Genomic DNA, 21,623 nt, shown 5'->3' on the forward strand with positions numbered 1-21,623 from the left:
TTTGTGATAAAACAAAAAATAGGCCATCGCCGAAGTATGGAGAAACTGATGCATATGTATAATTTTGCAAGCTGTGGTTTCTTTCCTCCCTTCTGTGGTTTCTCATTGTGTTTCTCTGGGGTCACTAAACTGAAGTCCTGCGACTGCCAAGAAGAGTTTCCGGAAATATCCCACTGGGGGACTTCTCAAAAATTACTCAACTCACTCACAAAAGCTAGCACCAAAGCTAGTTGTTTACCAATGCAACTGCCGATTGAAATGTCAAAGAGGGACATATCTCACTGTAGAACTGCAGGGATGATATGGAGGTTATGATCCTTCCATTCATGATTATCAGCTATTGTCCATGAAAATAAGCTGACCCAATCACTGGAATTATCCCTGTGTTTAAAGGGCACAGTGGACACAGGAAAAAAAAAAAAAAAAAAAGTCTTCCTTGCATGCAACATTTTTGTATATTCAGCTCTGAGTTCTCTCAAGTTGCAAAAGAACATTTCCAAATTCCTGTTGTATATGCAGGTCTCTGCATGGTATTTAGATTTAGGCATTCCTGGATTTAGATCCTGGCTCTGACACTAACTAGTTAGGTGACATAAGGCAAATTATCAAACTTCCCAAGCCTTTATTTCATTCTGAAAATGACAAAAAATAATTACAACATTGATAAATACAATCATACTCATAGCAGTGAGAATTTTTAAGTAATTGCATCTGCTAGGTAATGGATTGAGTACTTTCTTTTTTTCTTACCTCACAGACATGCAACTTAACCACTCAGCTTTACTTGCCACTTCTCTGAGACATCTTCAAAAGGCATCCATTTTAAGCCTTTCCTACTCTTGGCCACTCCACTCTGAGTGACCTCTCTTGTCTCACCTCAATCATTTATCAAACAATAACTAGACTGCCTGATAGTGCTGGTCATCTTTTTTTCCCCCCAGTATCTTGGTGTCTAATCTCAGTTCTGTCATCAACATTGAAGACAGGAGCCCACTGCATTTTCCAAATATTTAACTGATTTTACAAGGGATTTAAAAGTACCTTGTACAATAACACCTGATATAGGAATGTTGCTGAAGGAAATGAGAAGAAAAAGTAAAGTAAGTAGGAAAGGAGAAAAAAGTATGCTACTCTCCATCTGAATCTCCTTAACTTTATTGTTTGTTTGCTTGTTAGTTTGTGTCAAGTCAGCCCAGACTTAGGGTGATATCATGCAAAATGTAACAAAACATTGTTTGCTTCTGCCTTACCCCCATGATCAACTATGCTTTGGACTGTTGTAAATTATAGGGTATTGACTGGCTGATGTTTAAAAATAGGTCACTGAACTTTTCTTCCTCCCTAGCACAGTGCCTAAGGCACTTGACTGCTAACCAGAAGGCTGGTGGTTCAAACCCCCTAGCCGCTCCTCAGAAGGAAGGTTGGGTAATCTACTTCTGTAGTGATACTGCCGCAGCAACCCAAGGAGGGGTCACTATGAGTTGGGTCTGACTCGACGGCACATAACAACAACAACAGACTTTTCTTCCTAGTCCATCTTAGTTTGGATGCTCTGCAGAAACCTGTAGCAACACACAGCCTCTACTGACAGTTGGGTTATAGCTGCACCTGAGGTGTACTGGCCAGGAACTGAACTTAGGTCTCCTTCATGAAAGGTGAGATATCTACCTCTGAACCACCAATGACCTCCTCAACTCTGTTGTTAGATACTGTGGAGTCAGCTCCCAACTTACAGTGACCCATGTATAATAGAACAGATCGTTACTATCTGTAAGGTTTCCTTTGACTGATTTTTTTAAAGTACATCACCAAGTGTATCTTCCTAGTATTTCTTCGTCTGAAAGCTCTGCTGAAATCTTTTCAGCATCACAGCTATGTGCAATACTTCACTAATAGGCAAAATTTTCCTAGAATTCACCCTAATTCACCCCCAAAGCCATTGCATATCACCATCTCTCCCAACCCCACTGCCTTTCTCATGGGCCCCAGATCACCTAGAATAGTAGTAGCTTGTGGCTTGAAAGTCAACTGCAAAAACTACATGAATTAATATATTTCATGTAAGCAAAGTTTGCAGAATTTCTAGGAAAGCAAGAAAAAGAACACGTAATTTCTACTGTTCAGGAGCTTCCAATCTAATACTGGGGGCAGCAGATAGCTAAACAACTAAAAAGATACAAATTGTCAATGGGATTTGGCAGTAGCATGAATTGGTCTCTTACCACCCACTTCAGCCCCAAGTCTAAGGTGCTAAGAGCAAAGAGATCATCTTAAAATAAATTATAAGGTTACCTTCAGAGTACAGACATGCAATCACCTAAAAGAAATTATCCAGTTGCCACACCACTATAATAGGATGTCAGCCTGTTTGAATTCAATTATATATATAATGAAATAATGTATCAATCAGAAAAGGGTAGAAGTCAAGCAAGGAAGCCTAGGTAAAAATTTGGACTTGCCCATCTGAATCCTATGAAGGAAAGAGAGAAAGCCTATGCCACAGGACTTTAAGAATCCTGGCTTCATTGTTTAGCCAGGGTCAAATGCAGAGATGAATGTAGGTGGCTCTAACAAAGAAAGTGTGTGTATGTCAAGTTCTCATTTGCAGCATAACCTTCACTGTGAGATGGATAGCATATCAAGTACCAGTCAGCATGCAAGCTACACAATCTTCCCTGCAGTGATTCATATTCACCAAACAATCTCTTGATTTATACGTGACTTCTCATGTAGACTGACTACAGGGAAGAAATGTACCTAGCATACATTCTTCATGCATGTTTAGGCTCTGAGATCATGAGATCATCATTTCTCCACAAAAATGAATGATCAAACAAAAACCAAACTCACTGCCATCAAGTCATTTCCAACTCATAGTGACCCCCATTGGGTTTCCAAGGACATAAATCTTTAGGGAAGTATATTGCCCACCTTCCTTCCATGGAGAAGCTGATGGATTTGAACCAATGACTTTCTGGTTAGCAGTTAAGTTAATTATGGATTAACTTCCAAAGTAATTGTACAATAAAGAGAGAATGAGTGATTTATGTCAAAATTGGAAGCTATATTAAAAGTGTGAATTCCCATTGCAAGTTATTTGTGACTGTAATCTGATACTTAGTTTCATGATCCTTTAGTTGTCATGAGTCAGTCCTCAAAACCAGATGAATCCTGAGCATTCAATGTATGTCCTGGCCCAGTATCATTTTGTCTTCCCTTTTCTGCTCTCCCTACCTCTTCTAATCTCTCTCTCCAGATTTCTACACAATGCAAAATGAGATTAAACAAAAACATCAAACTCATTGTTGTTGAGATGATCACAACTCATGGGGACCCCATATATTACAGAGTGGAATTATTTCCTAGGGTATTTTTGGATGAAAACTTTATGGATGTGTATCACCAGGCTTTTCATCTGCAGCACCAGTAGGTGGGTTCAAAATGACAATCTTTATGCTAGTAGCCAAATGCAAACTGTTAGTGCCACTAGGGTCACCTAGAATGAGCATGTTGTTGGGTACTGTCAAATTGATTTTCCACTCACAGCCATCCCATGTGACAGAGTACAACTTCCCCACAGGGTTTTCGAGGCTGTAGTGTTTATGGGAGCAAATCAGCAGGTGTTTCTCCCACAAAGCCAGTGGATAGGTTCCGGCAACATTTTGGTTAGCACCTAAGTGTTTAACCATTGAGCCCACCAGGATTCTCTAGAATGAGGTTAAGCAAAACAAATAAACTCACTGCTATCAAGTCAATTTTGAATCATAGCAACAACCCCCATTGGGTTTCCTAGGCTATAAATCTTTACAGAAGTAGATTGCCCCATCTTCCACAGAGCAGCTGGTGGGTTTGAGCCATTGACTTTCTGGTTAGCAACCAAGTGCCTTATCCACTACACCACCACAGCTTCTTAGAATGAGGTTAAAAACCAAAACCAAACTCACTGCCATCGAGTTGGATCCAACTCATAGTGACCCTTCCTTGGGTTTCCGAGGCGGTATCGCTATGGAAGTAGATTTCCCAATTTTCCTTCCAAGGAGTAGCTGGTGGGTTGGAACCGCCAGCCTTCTGGTTAGCAGTCAAATGTCTTAGGCACTATGCCACTAGAGCTCCTAGAGTGAGGTTGTTGTTGTTATGTGCTGTCGAGGTGGCCCCGACTGAAAGTGACCTCTCCTTGGGTTTCCAAGGCAGTATCACTAAGGTAGTAGATTGCCCCATCTTCCTTCTAAGGAGTGGCCGGTGGGTTTGAACCTCCAGCTTTCTGGTTAGCAGTCAAATGCCTTAGCCACTACTCTACCAGTAGTCCTCAGAAATAATGGAAGCATCATGCCCTGAAAAGGACTCTGTGTAGAGTTAAGAAAGGCTCCATCAAACCAAAAACCAAACCCACTACCACTGAGTCAATTCTGACTCATAGCAACCCCCACTGGGTTTCTGAGATGGTAAATATTTACAGAAGTGGATTGCCCAGTCTTCCTTCTGCAGAGTGGCTTGTGGGTTTGAACTACCAACCTTCTGGTTAGCAGTCAAATGCCTTAGGCAATGTGCCACCAGAGTTCCTTAGGAAAAGCTCCATAGGGAAGAAAAAGTTTCAATTGAGCCATGTAGAAGGAGAATGATTTCAGTAAGAGAAGAATGAAGAGAAGGGAGGAAGGATCAGATATGAGATGGATGAATGACAACTACATAGGTCCTTAAAGGTAAGATAACAGAAACAAACAAAAATTATTCAAAAGCCCCTTTTACGAAGATGGTGCCAAAAGAAAAGAAAGAAGCCCCTGCCCCTTGCAAAACTGAAGCCAAAGCAAAAGCACTAAAGGCCAAGAAGGCAGTGCCTAAAAGTATCAACAGTCATACAAAAAAAGACCTGCCTGTCACCCACATTCCAGTGGCTTAAGACACTGAGGCTCCAAAGGCAGCCCAAATTTCCTCAGAAGAGTGCCCCTGGGAGTAACAAGCTTGACTACTATGCTATCATCAAATTCCCTCTGACTACTGAGTCCACCATGAAGAAGATAGAAGATAACAACACACATGTGTTCACTGTGGATGTCAAGGCCAACAAGCACAGATCAAACAGGCTGTGAAGAAGCTCTACGACATTGATGTGGCCAAGGTCAACACTTTGATCAGGCCTGATGGGCAGGAGAAGACATATGTTCAACTGGCTCCTGACTATGACACTTTGGATGTTGCCAACAAAATTGAGATAATATAAACCAACTCTGGCTGCCTAATTTTTTCACTGCAAAAAAAAAAAAAAGAAAATTATTCAAAAGCTTTTCACTTGAGAAGCTGCATGTTGTCAGGAAACAATAATTTGTATTAATGAAGGCATTTCAGAGAGATGATGAATTCTGTCAAGACTGAAGTTTCTATGAGAAATCCAAAGCAATATGAATCTGGGGCTCAAAAGAGAGTCTGACTAATTCCCTTCTATTCCTAATTATTCTTTATTTTAAACCTACTTATTCCTATTTTATCTTTATGGTAGGTTTGAACACCTGCCCTATTATTGGCTCTATTTGTCCTCCACATCCTCACATTCTTTCTTCCTTTTCCCTCATCCTAAATTTCCTTCTTTGCCATGTTATTCTATTTCCCATGACTGGATACCAACACTTCCCTTCCTTCAACGACACTCACAGGACTGGAAAATGTCTGTAGAACATGCAACCAAAAATAAATAAATAAATAAACTCACTGCTGTCGAGTCAGATCTGACTCATAGAGATCCCTCCTTGGGTTTCTGAGGTGGTATCACTACAGAAGTAGACTGCCCAATCTTCCTTCTGAGGAGTGGCTGGTGGGTTTGAACCACCAGCCTTCTGGTTAGCAGTCAAATGCCTTAGACACTGTGCCACCATGATACCTAGGGTCCTACTATTCCATTGCTGCAGGCTTGGCCTGGGACCCAATCAACAATAGACAAAATCTGATGAAACCCAATAGATTTGCCTCAGACCACATATGTTCTTTCCTTTGTGCCCCCTGAAAAGCTACAAACAAAATTTGTTACACCAAGGATACTTGACAAATATCTGCTTGTCCTTCTTGTACAATGGTACTTGTCACTCATCATGTTTCTTCTTCAATTCTTTCCCCATCAAGTGGAAGTTATATAAAGTCATGAGTAATTCAATAGGAAGGAATAGATGAGCCAGATGTGAAATACAGATTAATTCCAAAACTGAAAGAGGACATAGTTTCAGTAGGACTTCTGTTTTTGTTCAAAAAAGGAAGAGATAATAAATTCTGTTTTAAAATTAGTATCAGGATTGGTTTGAAAAGGGCTGAAAAGTCTTCACCTGCCTAAATCTCTCTATATCTTCTGTAGGATCATAAATGAAATTTTATTTCTAATATAATATTAATATTTTTGGAAAAAAAATATCACTTTTAATGAAATCGTAAACTGAAGAGAACTCATAGTAAGAACACTAGCAAAAACTCTGATACCTTGAATTGCTATTATGGATTACTCTGTTAAAAAGATAATGGGTGAGGCACAAGCTATGTGTTAGGCACTAAGCGAGGCCCTCAGAAAACAAGGGCAAATTCGATAAGTTTCCTCCAACCAAGCCCACACTCCAAATGAATAGAGTCTAGTGGAGAAGATAGGTAAGAGAATAGTTCATTTCTGTACATGTGATAAACTCTGGATCCTTAGATGATGAGAGAGGATCACCTAGTACAGGAGAGAGCAGTCAGAGTATGTGGAGAGGACTTAGACAAAACTGGACACCTGACCACACATTATCCTAGCGGTCTGACTAGGGGTAGCCCAGTTTCTCCAGGCTCTGCCAACATGTCAACAAGTGGATCAATAGAACTTCAATCATAGAACAAAGAATCTGTCTCAGTCTCTAGTCTGTACTTCAAGGATAGGCAAATCAGAGCAAAAGATATTTTTTTCAAGAATTCTGTGGTTGTTAGGTGCAATTTAACAGTTTCTGACTTATAGCGACCCTATGTACAACAGAATGAAACACTGCCTGGTCCTGCCCCATTCTCACAATCATTGCTATCTTTGAGCCCATTGTGGTAGCCACTGTCTCACTCCATCCATCTCATTCATAGTCTTTCTCCTTTTCAATGACTCATTACATTACCAAGCATCATGTCCTTTTCCAAGGACTTGTCCCTCCTGATGACATGGCCAAAGTATATGCTTCTAAGGAGCCTTTGGCTGTACTTCTTCCAGAAGATTACTTTATTGTTCTTGCAGTCCATGGTATATTCAATATTCTTCACCAACACTATAATTCAAATGCATTAATTCTTCTTCTTCTTCTTCCTCTTTTTTTTAAGTAGATTTTGTTTTGTTTTGTTCTTAAAGTCTGGGTTACAGAAAAATCAAACAATATAGAAACATCTATCATCTAGTCTTTATGGACTTTGCTTTGCTTATTTGAGGCTTTTTCTGCATTTAGACTCTTTTGGTTACCTAGTACCGCTCTGACAGATAGTTTGAACAAATATTTTATTCTCTTACCGTTTTGGAAGCTAGAAGTCTGAGTTCAAAGTGCCAAAGTCTAAGGGCTTGGTGAAAGCGCCTCAACCTTGGGCTTCAGCTCTGCCTCATGCTCCTGGCCCACTGAAATGAGAGGCTTTCTTCCCTCAGGCAGCTGCTGGCTGCTGAGGCTGACAAACCCAAGATTGACAAATAAAATGGCACAGTCCAGATATTACCAAACCACATGGCAGGCCATTAATTCAAGTCCATCAAAGTCCCAAGATTGGCAGAACATGGCAGACTACTGAATGAAGAGTCAGCTACATGCAGGGTTCAAGCATGCCAAAAAAGCTGTAGATCATTCCCAAAGCTTCTCCTTATATATGCAAAGCAGACCACATCCCTAAAGCAGCTACTCAGCTGTTTGTGGCAGATTTCACCATGGAGTTGATTGCCAGTCTCATCATGGGGAATAACTACCACCAGCTGCCCAGCCACTCAAAGCCAGGCTCAGGCAAGTTGACATTTAACCTTAACTACTACAGAGCCAAAGAAGCAAAAAGATCATTAACAACCATCCATCCACCATCACCAACCAGCCCCTGAGCAAAGTCTACCATGCCAGAAGCTCCCTAAGGCTCCCTGGCAGGCAGAGTAAAACACTCACCAAACTTAACTGCATGTATCCAAAGTCCCAGACTTGCTTTGCTATATTCCCTCACCTGTGCAAATTCCATTTATACTCTGTACCAGTTTTAATGTTTAATACGTGACATATCCTCTTTCCCATGAACTGATTTCTTCCATCTACTACCTGCCAGGGCACAAGGCTTGGATATTTTGCATAGACAGTTCTGATAGCAGTTTGCCTCTTATGCTGTTTTAAGTAGTTTGCAATAGATCATAGCTTGAGGACAGGTCATTTTCTTACTCATATTTGTTTTGAACAGCAATCTTTACAGTTCCTGGCCTGGAGTAGGCATTCAAATACTTATTCAACAAAGACTACTGAAATGCTCATGTATTTAATGCTGTTGTTAGTTGCCGTAGAGTCAGTTCCTACTCAGATGATTCACGTGTAGAGTAGATTGTGCCAAAAGATTCTCTAGGCTGTGACCTTTCTGAAGCAGATTGCCAGGTTTGTCTTCCAAGATGCCTTCTGGATGGGCTTGAACTGCCAAACTATTGAGTGCTTAATTGTTTGTACCACCCAAAACATTTCTTCTCACACCCACTGAGATGGCTATGATTTTAAAAACAACAGAAAAAACAGGGGCTGTTGAAGATATGGATCAACTGGAGCCTCATCAATTGCTGGTGGGATTATCAAATGATACAGCTGCTGTGGAAGACAACCTGGAGATTTCTCAGAAAGTAAAAGCACATAATTACAATATGATCCAGAAATTTCACTTTGAGGTATGTATTCAAAGTAACTGAACACAAGAGGGCAAACAGAAATGTGCATGCCAATATTTATTGCAGCACTTTTCAAAACAGCCAAGAGGAATAATTAGCCTAAATGTCTGTTAAGAGATGAATTGTTAAATAAACTATGGTACACAAATACACTGGAATATTACTCAACCATAAGGACAAATGGGCTGGTGATTCAAAATCACCAGGCATTCTTCAGAAGGAAGATTGAGCAATCTTCTTCCATAGAGATACTGCCTTGGAAACCCAAGGAGGGGTAATTATGAGTCAAATCGACTCAACAGCAGTGAGTTTGGTTTTGTTTTGGTAAGGACAAATGAAGTTCTGATACATGCTGTAACATGCATAAATCTTGAAAACATCATGCTGAATGAAATACTGTACTTATCATAAACACTGTGCCCACGTAAAGAATGTGCACACACACATACAGCACTTGGAAATGACAAACTTATGTAAAACATTCTGGCATAGTACACTGATACATACACTGCATGTCTCATGACATTTCCAGATGTGAATTTTGGACACATTCACTCTCACTCAATTTGTTATTCCCAGCCTTGTAGATCGTATGATTGCCCAATTCACAATGGTCAATATTAGTTTATTTTAGCATACTGATGCCTAGGATATTGATCTTTATGTGTTCCATTTCCTTTTTTTTACAAATTTCATATATTTGTATTTTGTACATTCCATGTTCTGATTATTAATGGATATTTGCACTTGTTTCATCTCATTTTGAGTCATGCCACATCACCAAATGAAGGGCCTGAAAGCTTTAATCTGGCCATATCACTAAGGTCAGCTCTACTTTGAAGAGGGCCTTCTAACCTGATGACCTCATCTTCTGGCACTGTATCAGACAATGTTCCACTGCTATTCTTAAGGTTTTCAGCAGCCAATTTTTAAGTAGTAGACCACCATGTCCTTTGTCCTAGTCTGTCTTAGACTAGAAACTCTGCTGAAGCTTCTTCACTATAGGTGACCCTGCTGGTATTTGAAATACCAGTGACATAGCTTCCAACATCAAAGCAATAAGTAAGCCACCACAGTATGACAGACTGACAGATGAGTGGTGGATCTGTATATATATTAGGTTCTGCATGCTGGCCCCAAGTGAAGGTAAGTGGTAGGGTGGTGCAAGTGTGGGCACATTCTGCCTTGTCCCCTCATGGCCTCTGGGCAGCCAGTTACACCCGTCTTATCTGATTGACAGATACAAGATCTCTCTACATCTGTGGCTGTAATCCCTACCCCACAGCATCCTTGAAGGCAGGAGATTCAAATGGTCCAAGCATGACTGCCTGCCAGCCAGATGGTAGGGCAGAATGTACATGGTAGCAGGGCACCAGCTTCACCCACCTGAGTAGCCTCTTCAACCCAAGGTGCACAGACCCAGGCACTACTGGACTGGGGCCAATATCCCTGGTAAGGGTTGTTTCCAGAACAGAAAAAGGTGATTTCTTCTTGCACTGGAGAAAGTGGTTTGCAGTGCAGGGAAGGAATACTGCCAGGAAAGGAGCTGCTTTAGAAAATCAAAGGTGGACTGGCGAGGGTCTGATGCTAGCAACCAGACATCTATGTAAATAGGCACCAAGAAAAAGACTTAACATTAAATCCATTGGGCAGAAAAAAAATTGAACTTAAAATCAGAAACTTATAAATGAAAAATGTTATGAAAACCACACTAAGGGATTGCATGATATTAAAAAACATAAAATGTGTGCATTATTTGTATAAATATATGGTAAGTCAGGCATGAAAGGACAAATATTGCATGGTCCAAATTACATTAAATATCTAGAATGTTCTTCTTAGGTGTCATCAAATCAGTTCCAACTCATAGAGACCCTATGTACAAGAGAATGGAACACTGCCTGGTCCTGCCCCATCCTCAAAATCATTACTGTTTGAGCCCGTTGTTGTGGTCACTGTATCAATCCATCTCCCTGAGAGACTTCCTCTTTTTCACTGACCCTCTATGTCACCAAGCATGATATCCTTCTCCAAGGACTGTGTCCTCCTGATAATGTACAAAGGACATGAAACAAAGTCTCGCCATCCTCGTTTCTAAGAAGGATTCAAGCATTCAGGCTGTACTTATCTAAGACAGACTTGTTTGTTTTTCTGCCAAGCTATGGTATATTTAATATTCTTCACCAACTCTATCATTCAAAAGCATCAATACAGACAGAGCTAAGTTTATCAGTGGTTACCTAGGAAAGGAAGGAAGGAAGAAGAAATTAAGCCTCATTTCTCAGGGGACACTGAATTTCTGTTAAGGGTGATAGAAAAATTTGGAAACTGATAGTGGTGATGGTTGAAGAGAAAGATGAACATGATTAACCATACTGAATTATACAGGTAAAAAATGTTTACATGAGGAATCTTTTGCTATATAAATATATTTACTATGCATACAAAAATAAAAGCTTTGTGATAAAAAATGCCTTCTCAATTTGAGATTGCAAATTGATCATTCATAATCATTTTGAACGGATTTCACAAATTTGGTAATTGACTCTAAATTAAATTCACCCCAGAAATATAGGATTTATCTTCTTATTATTCAGTTGTTTTATCTTATTGAAGTACTAAAGCTTTGTTAAAGTCACTGAATTGATAAACGTATGCTTAGATTTTTAAATATTTATTTTATTTTTGGTGAAAATATTTTAGTTTTTTTTTTTTTTTTTTTGGTGTTAATAGTAAGAAACTGAGGCCCAGATTGACACAAGAATTAAGTCTTTGCAAACTCCGTTATGACAAAGACATTTGTTAACTATAAACTAGCTCAGAAGTTTTCTAATGAAAAAAGATTATAACTCTAGGTAATTTCCCTGGCTTCCCAAGAGATAACCTTCAGAATTCCCTGAATAACTGAAGTACCTTTACCACTTTAAAACCTACCCTCTCCAGACTATAACCGAAGAGATGTGGAAATGAATGCCTCCCACACTCCACCTAGTAAATGATGTCAGCTGATTTCAGTAAAGGGGAGGAAGGCACAGTTTCATTAACCATGTTAAGATTAGCCAATTGTTGATTTTCTATTCTATTTCTTCCTCTTCTCTTTACAAGCCTCATTATACCTAGCCAGCATTGAGCATTTGCTTCTTTTATAAAAGGATGGTCTTTCTATATGCATATAGCATGACTCCTTGAGTAAACTCTATACACTTTAATTTCTTTGTGCTTTGATTATTTTTAACAGAGTGAATGCCAGGGGAGCTGCCTGTAGGTAAGTCTGCATATCTACATGCATGCATGCTCACACACATGTGATATAGGAAGATATCTAAACTTTCTGAGTCAAAGAAGACACATCTTTCTTAAGAATATTAATATGCCTGGTTCATCTGCAAGAAAGAATGGGCAATAGTGTATATTTAAAGAAATAAAAAGAGTAAGCTAAGCACACACTTAATTTCTTGCCAACATAAGGAAAATAGAAAGTTCATCCAATATAGCTTTTAAAGCCTTAAAATGTCCTAGAAATGTTATTTGCAATAGTTTTTTAAATATGTAGAGGTCAGCCCCAAAACTAATGGGAACATTGGGTTCAATCAATATTGCATTAATTTAAATTCTTGTAAATGTCATTCTCCCTATCCAAGCTAACCACAAAAATAACTCCTAACCAAATTTTCCAAGGGCACTGAACACACTGAAAAAAAAAAAAAGATGAAGAAAAATCAACAGAAAAGTGCACTGTCTAATTCTCACCTCTGGCTCTTCTGATCCATCCCCTCCAAGGGAAGTTTTCTGGAGAATATCAAAGACGCCATTACTGGATGCCCTTCTCTCTGCAGCAGGAGAGGCATAGATCTCCTCTGAGTCTATGTCTGCCACATGGAAGTGGCCAGCTTCTTCCTGGCTCCAATCTAATTCTTCTTCAGACTGCTTCAAAGAGCTACTGCTACTCTTAGGAACAATCCCGGCAGTTGATAGGCTGCTGGGCACGGAGGTATATGATGACTGGGGTCCAGAGTAAGGGCAACCCTCTGCAACCAAGGCCCCAGCGTCCAGAATATCAGGAACAGAGAGGCTCAGGCGGCGGTCCAGGTGATGAGTTGCCTGTAAGTCTAGGGGCTTGTTTGTGTTCTTTTTCACCTTCTTCTTGCTCAAGTTGATTAACAAAGGTCTGGTCCGCTGTTTTAATGAGCCCCAGACAGATGGTTTATCCAGATCCATGGCTGCATGAAGACTCAGGAATTCACTCCTTGAAACAGTATGCGTCTATGCCACACAACTTCATTGACACCTACAAAACAGAACAAAAAAGAGGGAACATGAATCTTCTCAGTGGAGTTACGACACATCAAAAGGGGAAACACTCCTGAAAATAGGCCACACTTTCCACTAAGTGATTGCATTTGAAACATTGAGAGATACAGTGTATAAACAGTAGGAAAAGAATTTTTGAAGGAACTAAATTCTTAAGATGTTTTATGAGAGTATTTACGGAAAAGTTAAAGCAATGGATGAAAAAGAAAAGGAAAGGAAAGAAAAAAATCTTTGTAAGAAAGCTACTTTCTTATTTTCTTTCCAGGGAAAACAGAGCTAAAGAGATTCACTAGACCTGAAACAGCAACTCTTCACCAACATGATCAAGGGGATGGCTGTCTACTTTTTTAAACCATAGGTCAACATATATTTTCTGTTCAGGGCCAGTAAGTAAATATTTCAGACTTTGCAAGCTAGTTAGTGTTTGACACAATGACTCAATTGTGCTCTCGTGGCACAAAAGCAGACACAGACAATACCTACATGAATGGGTGCTGTTGAGCTCCAATACAACTTTACTTATAAAAACAAGCAATGTTGTTGTTGTCATGTGCCGTTGAGTCGGACCCAACTCATAGCGACCCCTCCTTGGGTTTCCCAAGGCAGTATCACTACAGAAGTAGATTGCCCCATCTTCCTTCCGAGGAGTGGCTGGTGGGTTTGAACCACCAGCCTTCTGGTTAGTAGTCAAGTGCCTTAGGCATTATGCTACCAGAGCTCCTTGTAATTAGAACAAGCAATGGCTGTTGTTAGACACCCCTGCTTTAGCCATATCATCATCCTTTCCAAAGTTAAATATGTGTTTTGAAGGACAAATACACCTCCATATCAACTAGGAACTAGGAATCTATTTAGTGTTTTTATGTTTCTTATAAAAATAAGATTCACTCCAGGTACCCTGCTCCCCACTGTCTTTGGACCAGTAAGAACTCTTTCTGGGACCAGCTGCCTTTTTAATTGGAAGGAACTTCTCCCAAGTCCAGGAGATTTTCCCCCAGAGACCTTCTGGTGCAGCAGGAACTTCTGAGACTAGGCACGCCCCCCCTCAAACTGTGTTTTGGGCTGGCAGGAACTCTTTCTGGAACCAGGCGCCTTGCACCCTCCTGGCTGACTAGGCAGCACATGCCCAGGTGATCTGTCCTCCAGTTTTCAATCTTTCTCTCTCTCTCTCTCTTTTCTTTCCCTTTCCTGATTCTTAGGGTTTTGTTTTTGTTTTGTTTTCCTTGTTCCCTATTATCTTTCTTTTCTTCTTTTTGTTTTTACCCTATATTGTTTTTTCTTCTCTCATTTTCCTTATTTTGTCTTTGCTATTCTCTTTGTCTTGCACTCCTTCTTTTTTCCCCTCCCCAGCTTTTGTTTTGGTTTTTGTTCCCCCACCCTTTTTTTAAAAAAAAATCTTTTTCTTTTCTTTTATTTATTTTTTCTTTTTTTGTGATTATTGTTTTCTGACTTTTTTCTTCTATTTTTTGTTATTTACTGTTTTCTTTTTTGTTGTCCTGTTTGTATTTTGTGCTCTCTTATATGTATGTATTTATTTACATATATACATATATATGCATGTATGTTCTTGTTTTTTTGTTTGTTTTGTTTTTGTCCTAAATGTGAGAGAGAGCAATCACCTGAGAATCCCAGTTCTCAACCACAACCCAACCATATCAGCACCTCCCACAGCCCCATACATTGGGCAAGGGCCACCACATGCTTCTGCACCAATTGATCCATGATAGATACCAGCCCAACTCACATTCAACTGCTCCACACAAACAGTGAACAGAGAACTATGCATACATTTTAACATTCTATCACACCCAATAAGAGACAGTACCTAAGTGCTGCCAAACTAGCAAACAAAGTAGCACACCCATCCCACTCACACAGACATATAAAAACAAAAATGAATTGAAAAGAAAGAAAGAAAGAAACCCTAGGTGAACTGCATCAATATACAATCATCAATTAAATACAAACACAACACTATCACAATGTCTCAGAGATAATTGACAATCCTAGTTCACACAAAGAAACAAGATAAGGTATTACAAACAAGGGACCAAAATAAAGAGTCAGAAATTTCCCTGAGGAAAAAATGGTATTGGAATTTCAATCCAAAAGAATTATTTCTAGGTAACATCAATGGATTAAGAAAAAAAGGAAGGAAAACACAGAAAAAACTGTAGAAAAATTCAGAATACAAGAACAAACTGATAAAATAAAGGAAAAATTAGAAATCATACAAAAACAGAAAATAGAACTTTAGAATATTAATACTAAGATTTCAGAAATAGATAACACATTGAAAGGATAGAGGAGTAGAATCAAGGGAAGACAAGATTAGCAAGTGAAGACAAATTTCTCAATATATTTTGTTAGGGAACAATGAGAAAAAAGAGTAAAAAAAAAAAAAAAAAAAAAAAAAAAAAAAAAAAAAAAAAAGAAGGTGGGGACCAGGTTTGTGGGACACCAACAAGTAGAATAACTTTCTTTGATCAGAATTCCAGAACAGGAAGAGACAAATAAAACCACAAAGAAAATTGTTGAAGATTCTTTGGAAGAAAACTTCCCTAATAGAATGGAAGACAAGAAGATATATATTCAAAAAATTCAGCAAATCCCAAATAGGATAGACCTCAATATAATATCACAAAGACATAATATCATAATCAAACTTTCTAAAACCAAGAACAAAGAAAGGATCCTAAAAACAGGTCAGGAAAAACATAAAGTTCCCTACTGAGGGGAACTGATAAGACTAAGTGCTATGATTTCTTGGCAGAAACCACACAGGTGAGAAGGCAATGGGATGGCATATATAAAACACTGAATGAAAAAAATTGCCAGTCATGAATTATACACCCAGCAAAATGGTCCCTCAAATAAGATGGTGAAAATAGGGCATTGCCAGATAAACAGAAATTAAGGGAATTTGTAAAAAACAGACCAAACTTACAAGAGACATTAAAGAGAGTTCTTCAGATGGTGAACCAAAAGCTGAATAAAACAACCAATGATTAACACACATGATAACATCATCAAAAAACAATCCAAAATATAGAAGTATCCAAAGTGAAAATAAACTTACAAGACTGAAAACAGGGAACTAGAAACACCAACTTAAAAATGAGGACAAAAAAGAGAGAAAGAGAAGGAATAAATATTGTAGTTACAGAACTTCCAAATGCAAAGGAAGTCAAGGCAATTTCAAGATAAAATGGATTCTTTTAAATTTACAGAGAAAATAATAAATCAGAGGGTAACCTCAAAGAAAATTTATAAACCTTCTCATCAAAATATAAAAGTGGAAAGACATAAATACTTAGGAAATACTAAAATAACACAAACAATGGAAATGATTAAAAAAATCCATAAACAAATGGGCTCAGCACAAAAATTTATATGGAACAAAGAAACAAGCAGCACCACAAAAAAACACATAGCAAAATGACAGCAACAAATTTATACTTGCAGATAATTACACTGAATGTAAATGGATTAAATGTACCAAGAAAGGAACAGACTTGCAGAATGGATAAGAATACATAATTCAGTAATATGCTATCTGCAAAAGATACTCAACTCAGACACACAGACAAAAATAGAGTAAAAAATCAAAGGTTGGAAAAAAGTATATAAAGAAAATGGCAATCAAAAAAGAGCAGGAGTGGCAATATTAATTTCTGATAAATAGGCTTTGAGACAAAAACCACCATAAAAGCCAAGAAAAGACATTATGTAATGATTAAAGTGTCAAATGAACAAGAGGACATAAACATAATAAATATTTACGACCAATAAAAGGGCCATAAATACATAAATCAAACTTTAACAGACTTGAAAGAGAAACAGACAACTCTGCAATCATAGTAGGAGACTTTAATATACAATTTTCAATGAAGGATAGAACAACTGGAAGGAAACTCAAAAAAGACATAAAAGAACTAAACAATTCAATCAACCAACATGACCTTATAGACATTTACAGAGCACTTCATCCAACAACAGCAAATTATACATTCTTTTCCAGCAAGATGGAGCATTATCCAGAATAGATCATATGTTAGGCCACAAAGTAAGCCTCAGTAAGTTTAAAAGCATTGAAATACAGCAAAACATCTTCTCAGATCATAACTCATTTCTAATTAGATTGGAAATTAACAGTTGGAAGATCAAGGAAAAAAGCAAACACGTGGAAGCTTAGTCACATCCTACTTCCTGGGCAATCTATTTCAGTAGAGGTACTACCTCGGAAACTCAAGGAGGGATCTCTGTGACTCAGAACAGACTTGATGCAGTGAGGTCTTTTTTTTTTTTTTAAAAAAAAAAAAAAAACATACTAGGTAATAGAAATAAAAATATTCCTTGAATCAAACAAAAATGAAAACACAACATACCAAAATCATTGGTACACAGCAAAAGCATTGGTTACAGGTTAATTTGTAGCAATAAATACACCCATCAAAAAAGAAGAAAGAGCCAAAATCACCACCATAATCCAACATTTCCAACAATTAGAAAAACAACAGCAAAATATTCCTATAGTCACCAGAAGAAAAAAAAAATAACAAAGTTTAGAGCAGAAATAAATGACACAGACAACAGAAAAACAATAAAAAGAATAAACATAATTAAAAACATATATATATAAAACCAATGGCCAAGATTATATTCAAATGAGGAAAGACTGAAACCATTCCCCTTATGAATAGGTACCAGACAAGGATGCCCTTTAGTCACAACTTCTATCCCATATTGTATTGAAAGTCCCTGCCAGAGCAAAAAAGAGTAATAAAAACATTTAAATTGTCAAAGAAGAAGTAAAACCATTTCTGCTTGCAGATGATATGATCTTATACACAGAAAATCACAAAGACTAGTAAGAAAATTACTGGAACTAATTGATAGCTTCAGGAAAGTGACAGGATACAAGATCAACATACAAAAACAAGCCAGATCCATTTATAGTAATGAAGACAACTCTGAAAACAAAATCAGGAAAGCAATACCATTTACAATAACCACCCAAAAGATGAAACTAAGCTAATTGCCATCGAGTCAGATCCGACTCATAGTAACCTATCCTTGGGTTTCTGAGGCAGTATCACTACGGAAGTAGATTGCCCAATTTTCCTTCCAAAAAATTGCTGGTGGGTTTGAACTGCCAGTCTTCTGGTTAGCAGTAAAATACCTTAGGTATTACACCACCAGAGCTCCTGAAAAATGAAATACTTATGAATAAATACAACTAGGGACACACAAGACCTATATAAAGAAAACTACAAAACATTATATAACCAGATACCAAGCAGGACCTATATAAATGGAAGACTAACCATACTCATGGATAGGAAGGTTGAACATTGTGAAAATGTCAATGATTGCCAAAGTAATCTACAGATACAATGCAATCCTGATCCACATGCCACTATCTTTCTTTAAAGTGATGGAAAAACAAATCACCCACCTTATACAGAAAGGAAAGAAATCTTGGATAAGTAAAGTACTACTAAAGAAGAAGAAGGAGTTCTGGTGGTGTAGTGTTTAAGGTATTTGACTGCTAACCAGAAGGCTGGCTGTTGAAAACCACCAGCCACTCCTCAGAAGGAAGACTGGGTATTCTATTTCCATAGAGATACCGCCTTGGAAACCCAAGGAGGGGTTACAATGAGTTGGAACCGACTAGACAGCAGAGTCTAGTCACTAGAGTGAGAAAGAAGAAGGACAAAGTAGAAGGTCTCACACTCTCGGACTGCAAAACCTACTACACAGCCACAGTAATTAAAACAGCCTACCTAGCACTGGTAAACAACAGACATATAGACAAATGGAACAGGATTGAGAACCCAGAAATAAATTCATAAACTTATACACAGCTGATCTTTGACAAAGGGCCAAAACTCATTAAATGAGAAACAGATAGTGTCTTTAATAAATGATGCTGGCAAGACTGGATATCCATTTGCAGAAAAATGAAATAAGGCTCATACCTCACACCATATATAAAAATGAACTGAATTTGGATCAAAGACCTAAACAAAACCATCAAAGAAAAACTAGAGATAAATTTAGGAGTACTAACTCATAGCATAAATATACTATCAAACATAACTAAAAATTCACAAACAGCAGAAGACAAAACAGGTGATTGGAACATCCTAAAAATTAGACACTTAAACACATTAAAAGATTTCATTAAATGAGTATAAAGAGACCCCAAAGAATGGAGAAAAAAATTGTAAATGACATATCGGATAAGCGCTAATCTCTAAAATTTATAAAAGACTTCAAAACCTTAACAACAAAAAGACAAATAATTAATCCGATTAAAAAATGGACAGAAGACATGAACAGATACTTCACCAAAGAAGACATTCAGGTGGCTAACAAACACATGAAATGCTCATAAGCATTAGCCACTCCAAAACCAGACTACCAACCATCTAGTCGAATCTGACTCATAGAAACCCCCTTAGAGTTTCTAAGGCTGTAAATCTTTACAGAAATAGATTGCCTCATCCCTCTCCCATGGAGTGGCTGGTGGATTCAAACCACCAACCTTTTGGTTAGCAGCCCACAGCCTTAACCACAGCACCATCAGAGTTCTCTCATTAACCATTAGAGAGATGCAAATCAAAACAAGATATTGTCTCATCACAGCACTGATAGCAAAATTCAAAAGAACAGGAAACAAAAAAATACTGTCTAGGGCATGGAGAGATTGGAACTCTCATACACTGCTGGTGGGAGTATAGAATGTTACAGCCACTGTGGAAAATGGTATGATTCTCCCTTAAAAAAGCTGGAAATATAAATACCATATGATTCAAAGCAAATGGAAGAAATGACAAGATAAAAGAGCTGAACAGAAAATTTCAGCTCGAGCAGACAAAGCCAATTACTGTAATGAAATATGCAATGACCTGGAGTTAGAAAGGGAAGAACATGCTTGGCATTTCTCAAGCTGAAAGAACTGAGGAAAAAATTTAAGCCTCAAGTTGCAATATTGAAAGATTCTATGGGCATAATATTGAATGATGCAGGAAGCATCAAAAGAAGATGGAAGGAACACACAGAGCTACTGTACCAAAAAGAACTGGTTGATCTTCATCCATTTCAGGAGGTGGCATATGTTCAAGAACCAATGGTACTGAAGAAAGGAGTCAAAGTGGCACTGAAGGAATTGGCAAAAAACAAGGCTCCAGAAATTGACGGAATACCCATGGAGATGTTTCAACAAACAGATGCCCCACTGGAGGAACTTACTTGGCTATGCCAAGAGATTTGGAAGACAGATTTGGCCAACTGACAGGAAGAGATCCATATCTGTACCCATTCCAAAGAAAGGTGATCCCACAGAAGGTGGAAATTATCATACAATATCATTAATATCACATTCAAGTAAAATCTTACTGAAGATAATTCAAAAATGGTTGTAGCAGTATATTGACAGAGAACTTCCAGAAATGGAAGGATTCAGAAGAGGACATGGAACGAGGGATATCATCGTTGATGTCAGATGGATCTTGGCTCAAAGCAACGAATACCAGAAAGATGTTTGTTGTTGTTGCTATGTGCCGTCAAGTTGGACCCAACTCATAGCAGCCCCCTTGGATTTCCGAGGCAGTATCACTATGGAAGTAGATTGCCCCATCTTCCTTCTGAGGAGTGGCTGGTGGATTTGAACTGCCAGCCTTCTGGTTAGCAGTCAAGTGCCTTAGGCACTATGCTACCAGAGCTCCCAGAAAGATGTTTACTCCTGTTTTATTGACTGCAAAAGCATTTGATTGTGTGGATCCTAACAAATTGTGGAAAACATTGAGAAGAGTGGAAATTCCGGAACACTTAATTGTAGTCAAAAGGAAACTGTACGTAGACCAGGAAGCTGTTGTTTGAACAGAACAAGGGGACACTGCATTGTTTAAAATCAAGAAAGGAGTGTGTTAGGGTTGTATCTTTCACCATACTTATTCAATCTATATGCTGAGCAAATAATCTGAGAAGCTGGACTATATGAAAAAAAACATGGCATCTGGATTGGAGGAAGAATTATTAACAACTTGTGATACGCTGATGACACAACTTAGCTTGCTGAAAGTGAGAATGACTTGAAGCACTTACTGATGAAGTTTGAAGAATACAGTCTGCAGTGTGGACTACATCTCAATATAAAGAAAACAAAAATTCTCACAACTGGACCAATAAGCAGCATCATGATAAATGGAGAAAAGATTAAAGTTGTCAAAGACTTCACATTGCTTGCTTCTACAATTGACGCCAATAGAAGCAGCAGTCAGGGCATCAGACAACATATGTTGTTGTTGTTGTTATGTGCCATTGAGTTGGCCCCTACTCATAGCGACCCCTCCTCGGGTTTCCGAGGCAGTATCACTACGGAAGTAGGATTGCCCAACCTTCCTTCCGAGGAGTGGCTGGTGGGTTTGAA

The 21,623-nt window shown here is 38.4% G+C and overlaps 1 protein-coding gene across 1 annotated transcript in view; it reads right to left on the reverse strand.

Annotated features, from left to right (window-relative positions):
• MCTP2 (multiple C2 and transmembrane domain containing 2) overlaps nt 1–13,093 on the reverse strand; it is a 304,647-nt gene extending 291,554 nt beyond the window's left edge. The window contains 1 exon segment of the mRNA XM_042783576.1: nt 12,626–13,093. Coding sequence (XP_042639510.1) covers nt 12,626–13,093 — 468 coding nt within the window.
• Nucleotides 13,094–21,623: the final 8,530 nt, after the last annotated feature.

This window comes from Orycteropus afer, unplaced genomic scaffold (assembly GCF_000298275.1).
Source record: "Orycteropus afer afer isolate SDZICR_OR568_19922 unplaced genomic scaffold, OryAfe1.0 scaffold00019, whole genome shotgun sequence".
Taxonomy (NCBI): Eukaryota; Metazoa; Chordata; class Mammalia; order Tubulidentata; family Orycteropodidae; genus Orycteropus; species Orycteropus afer.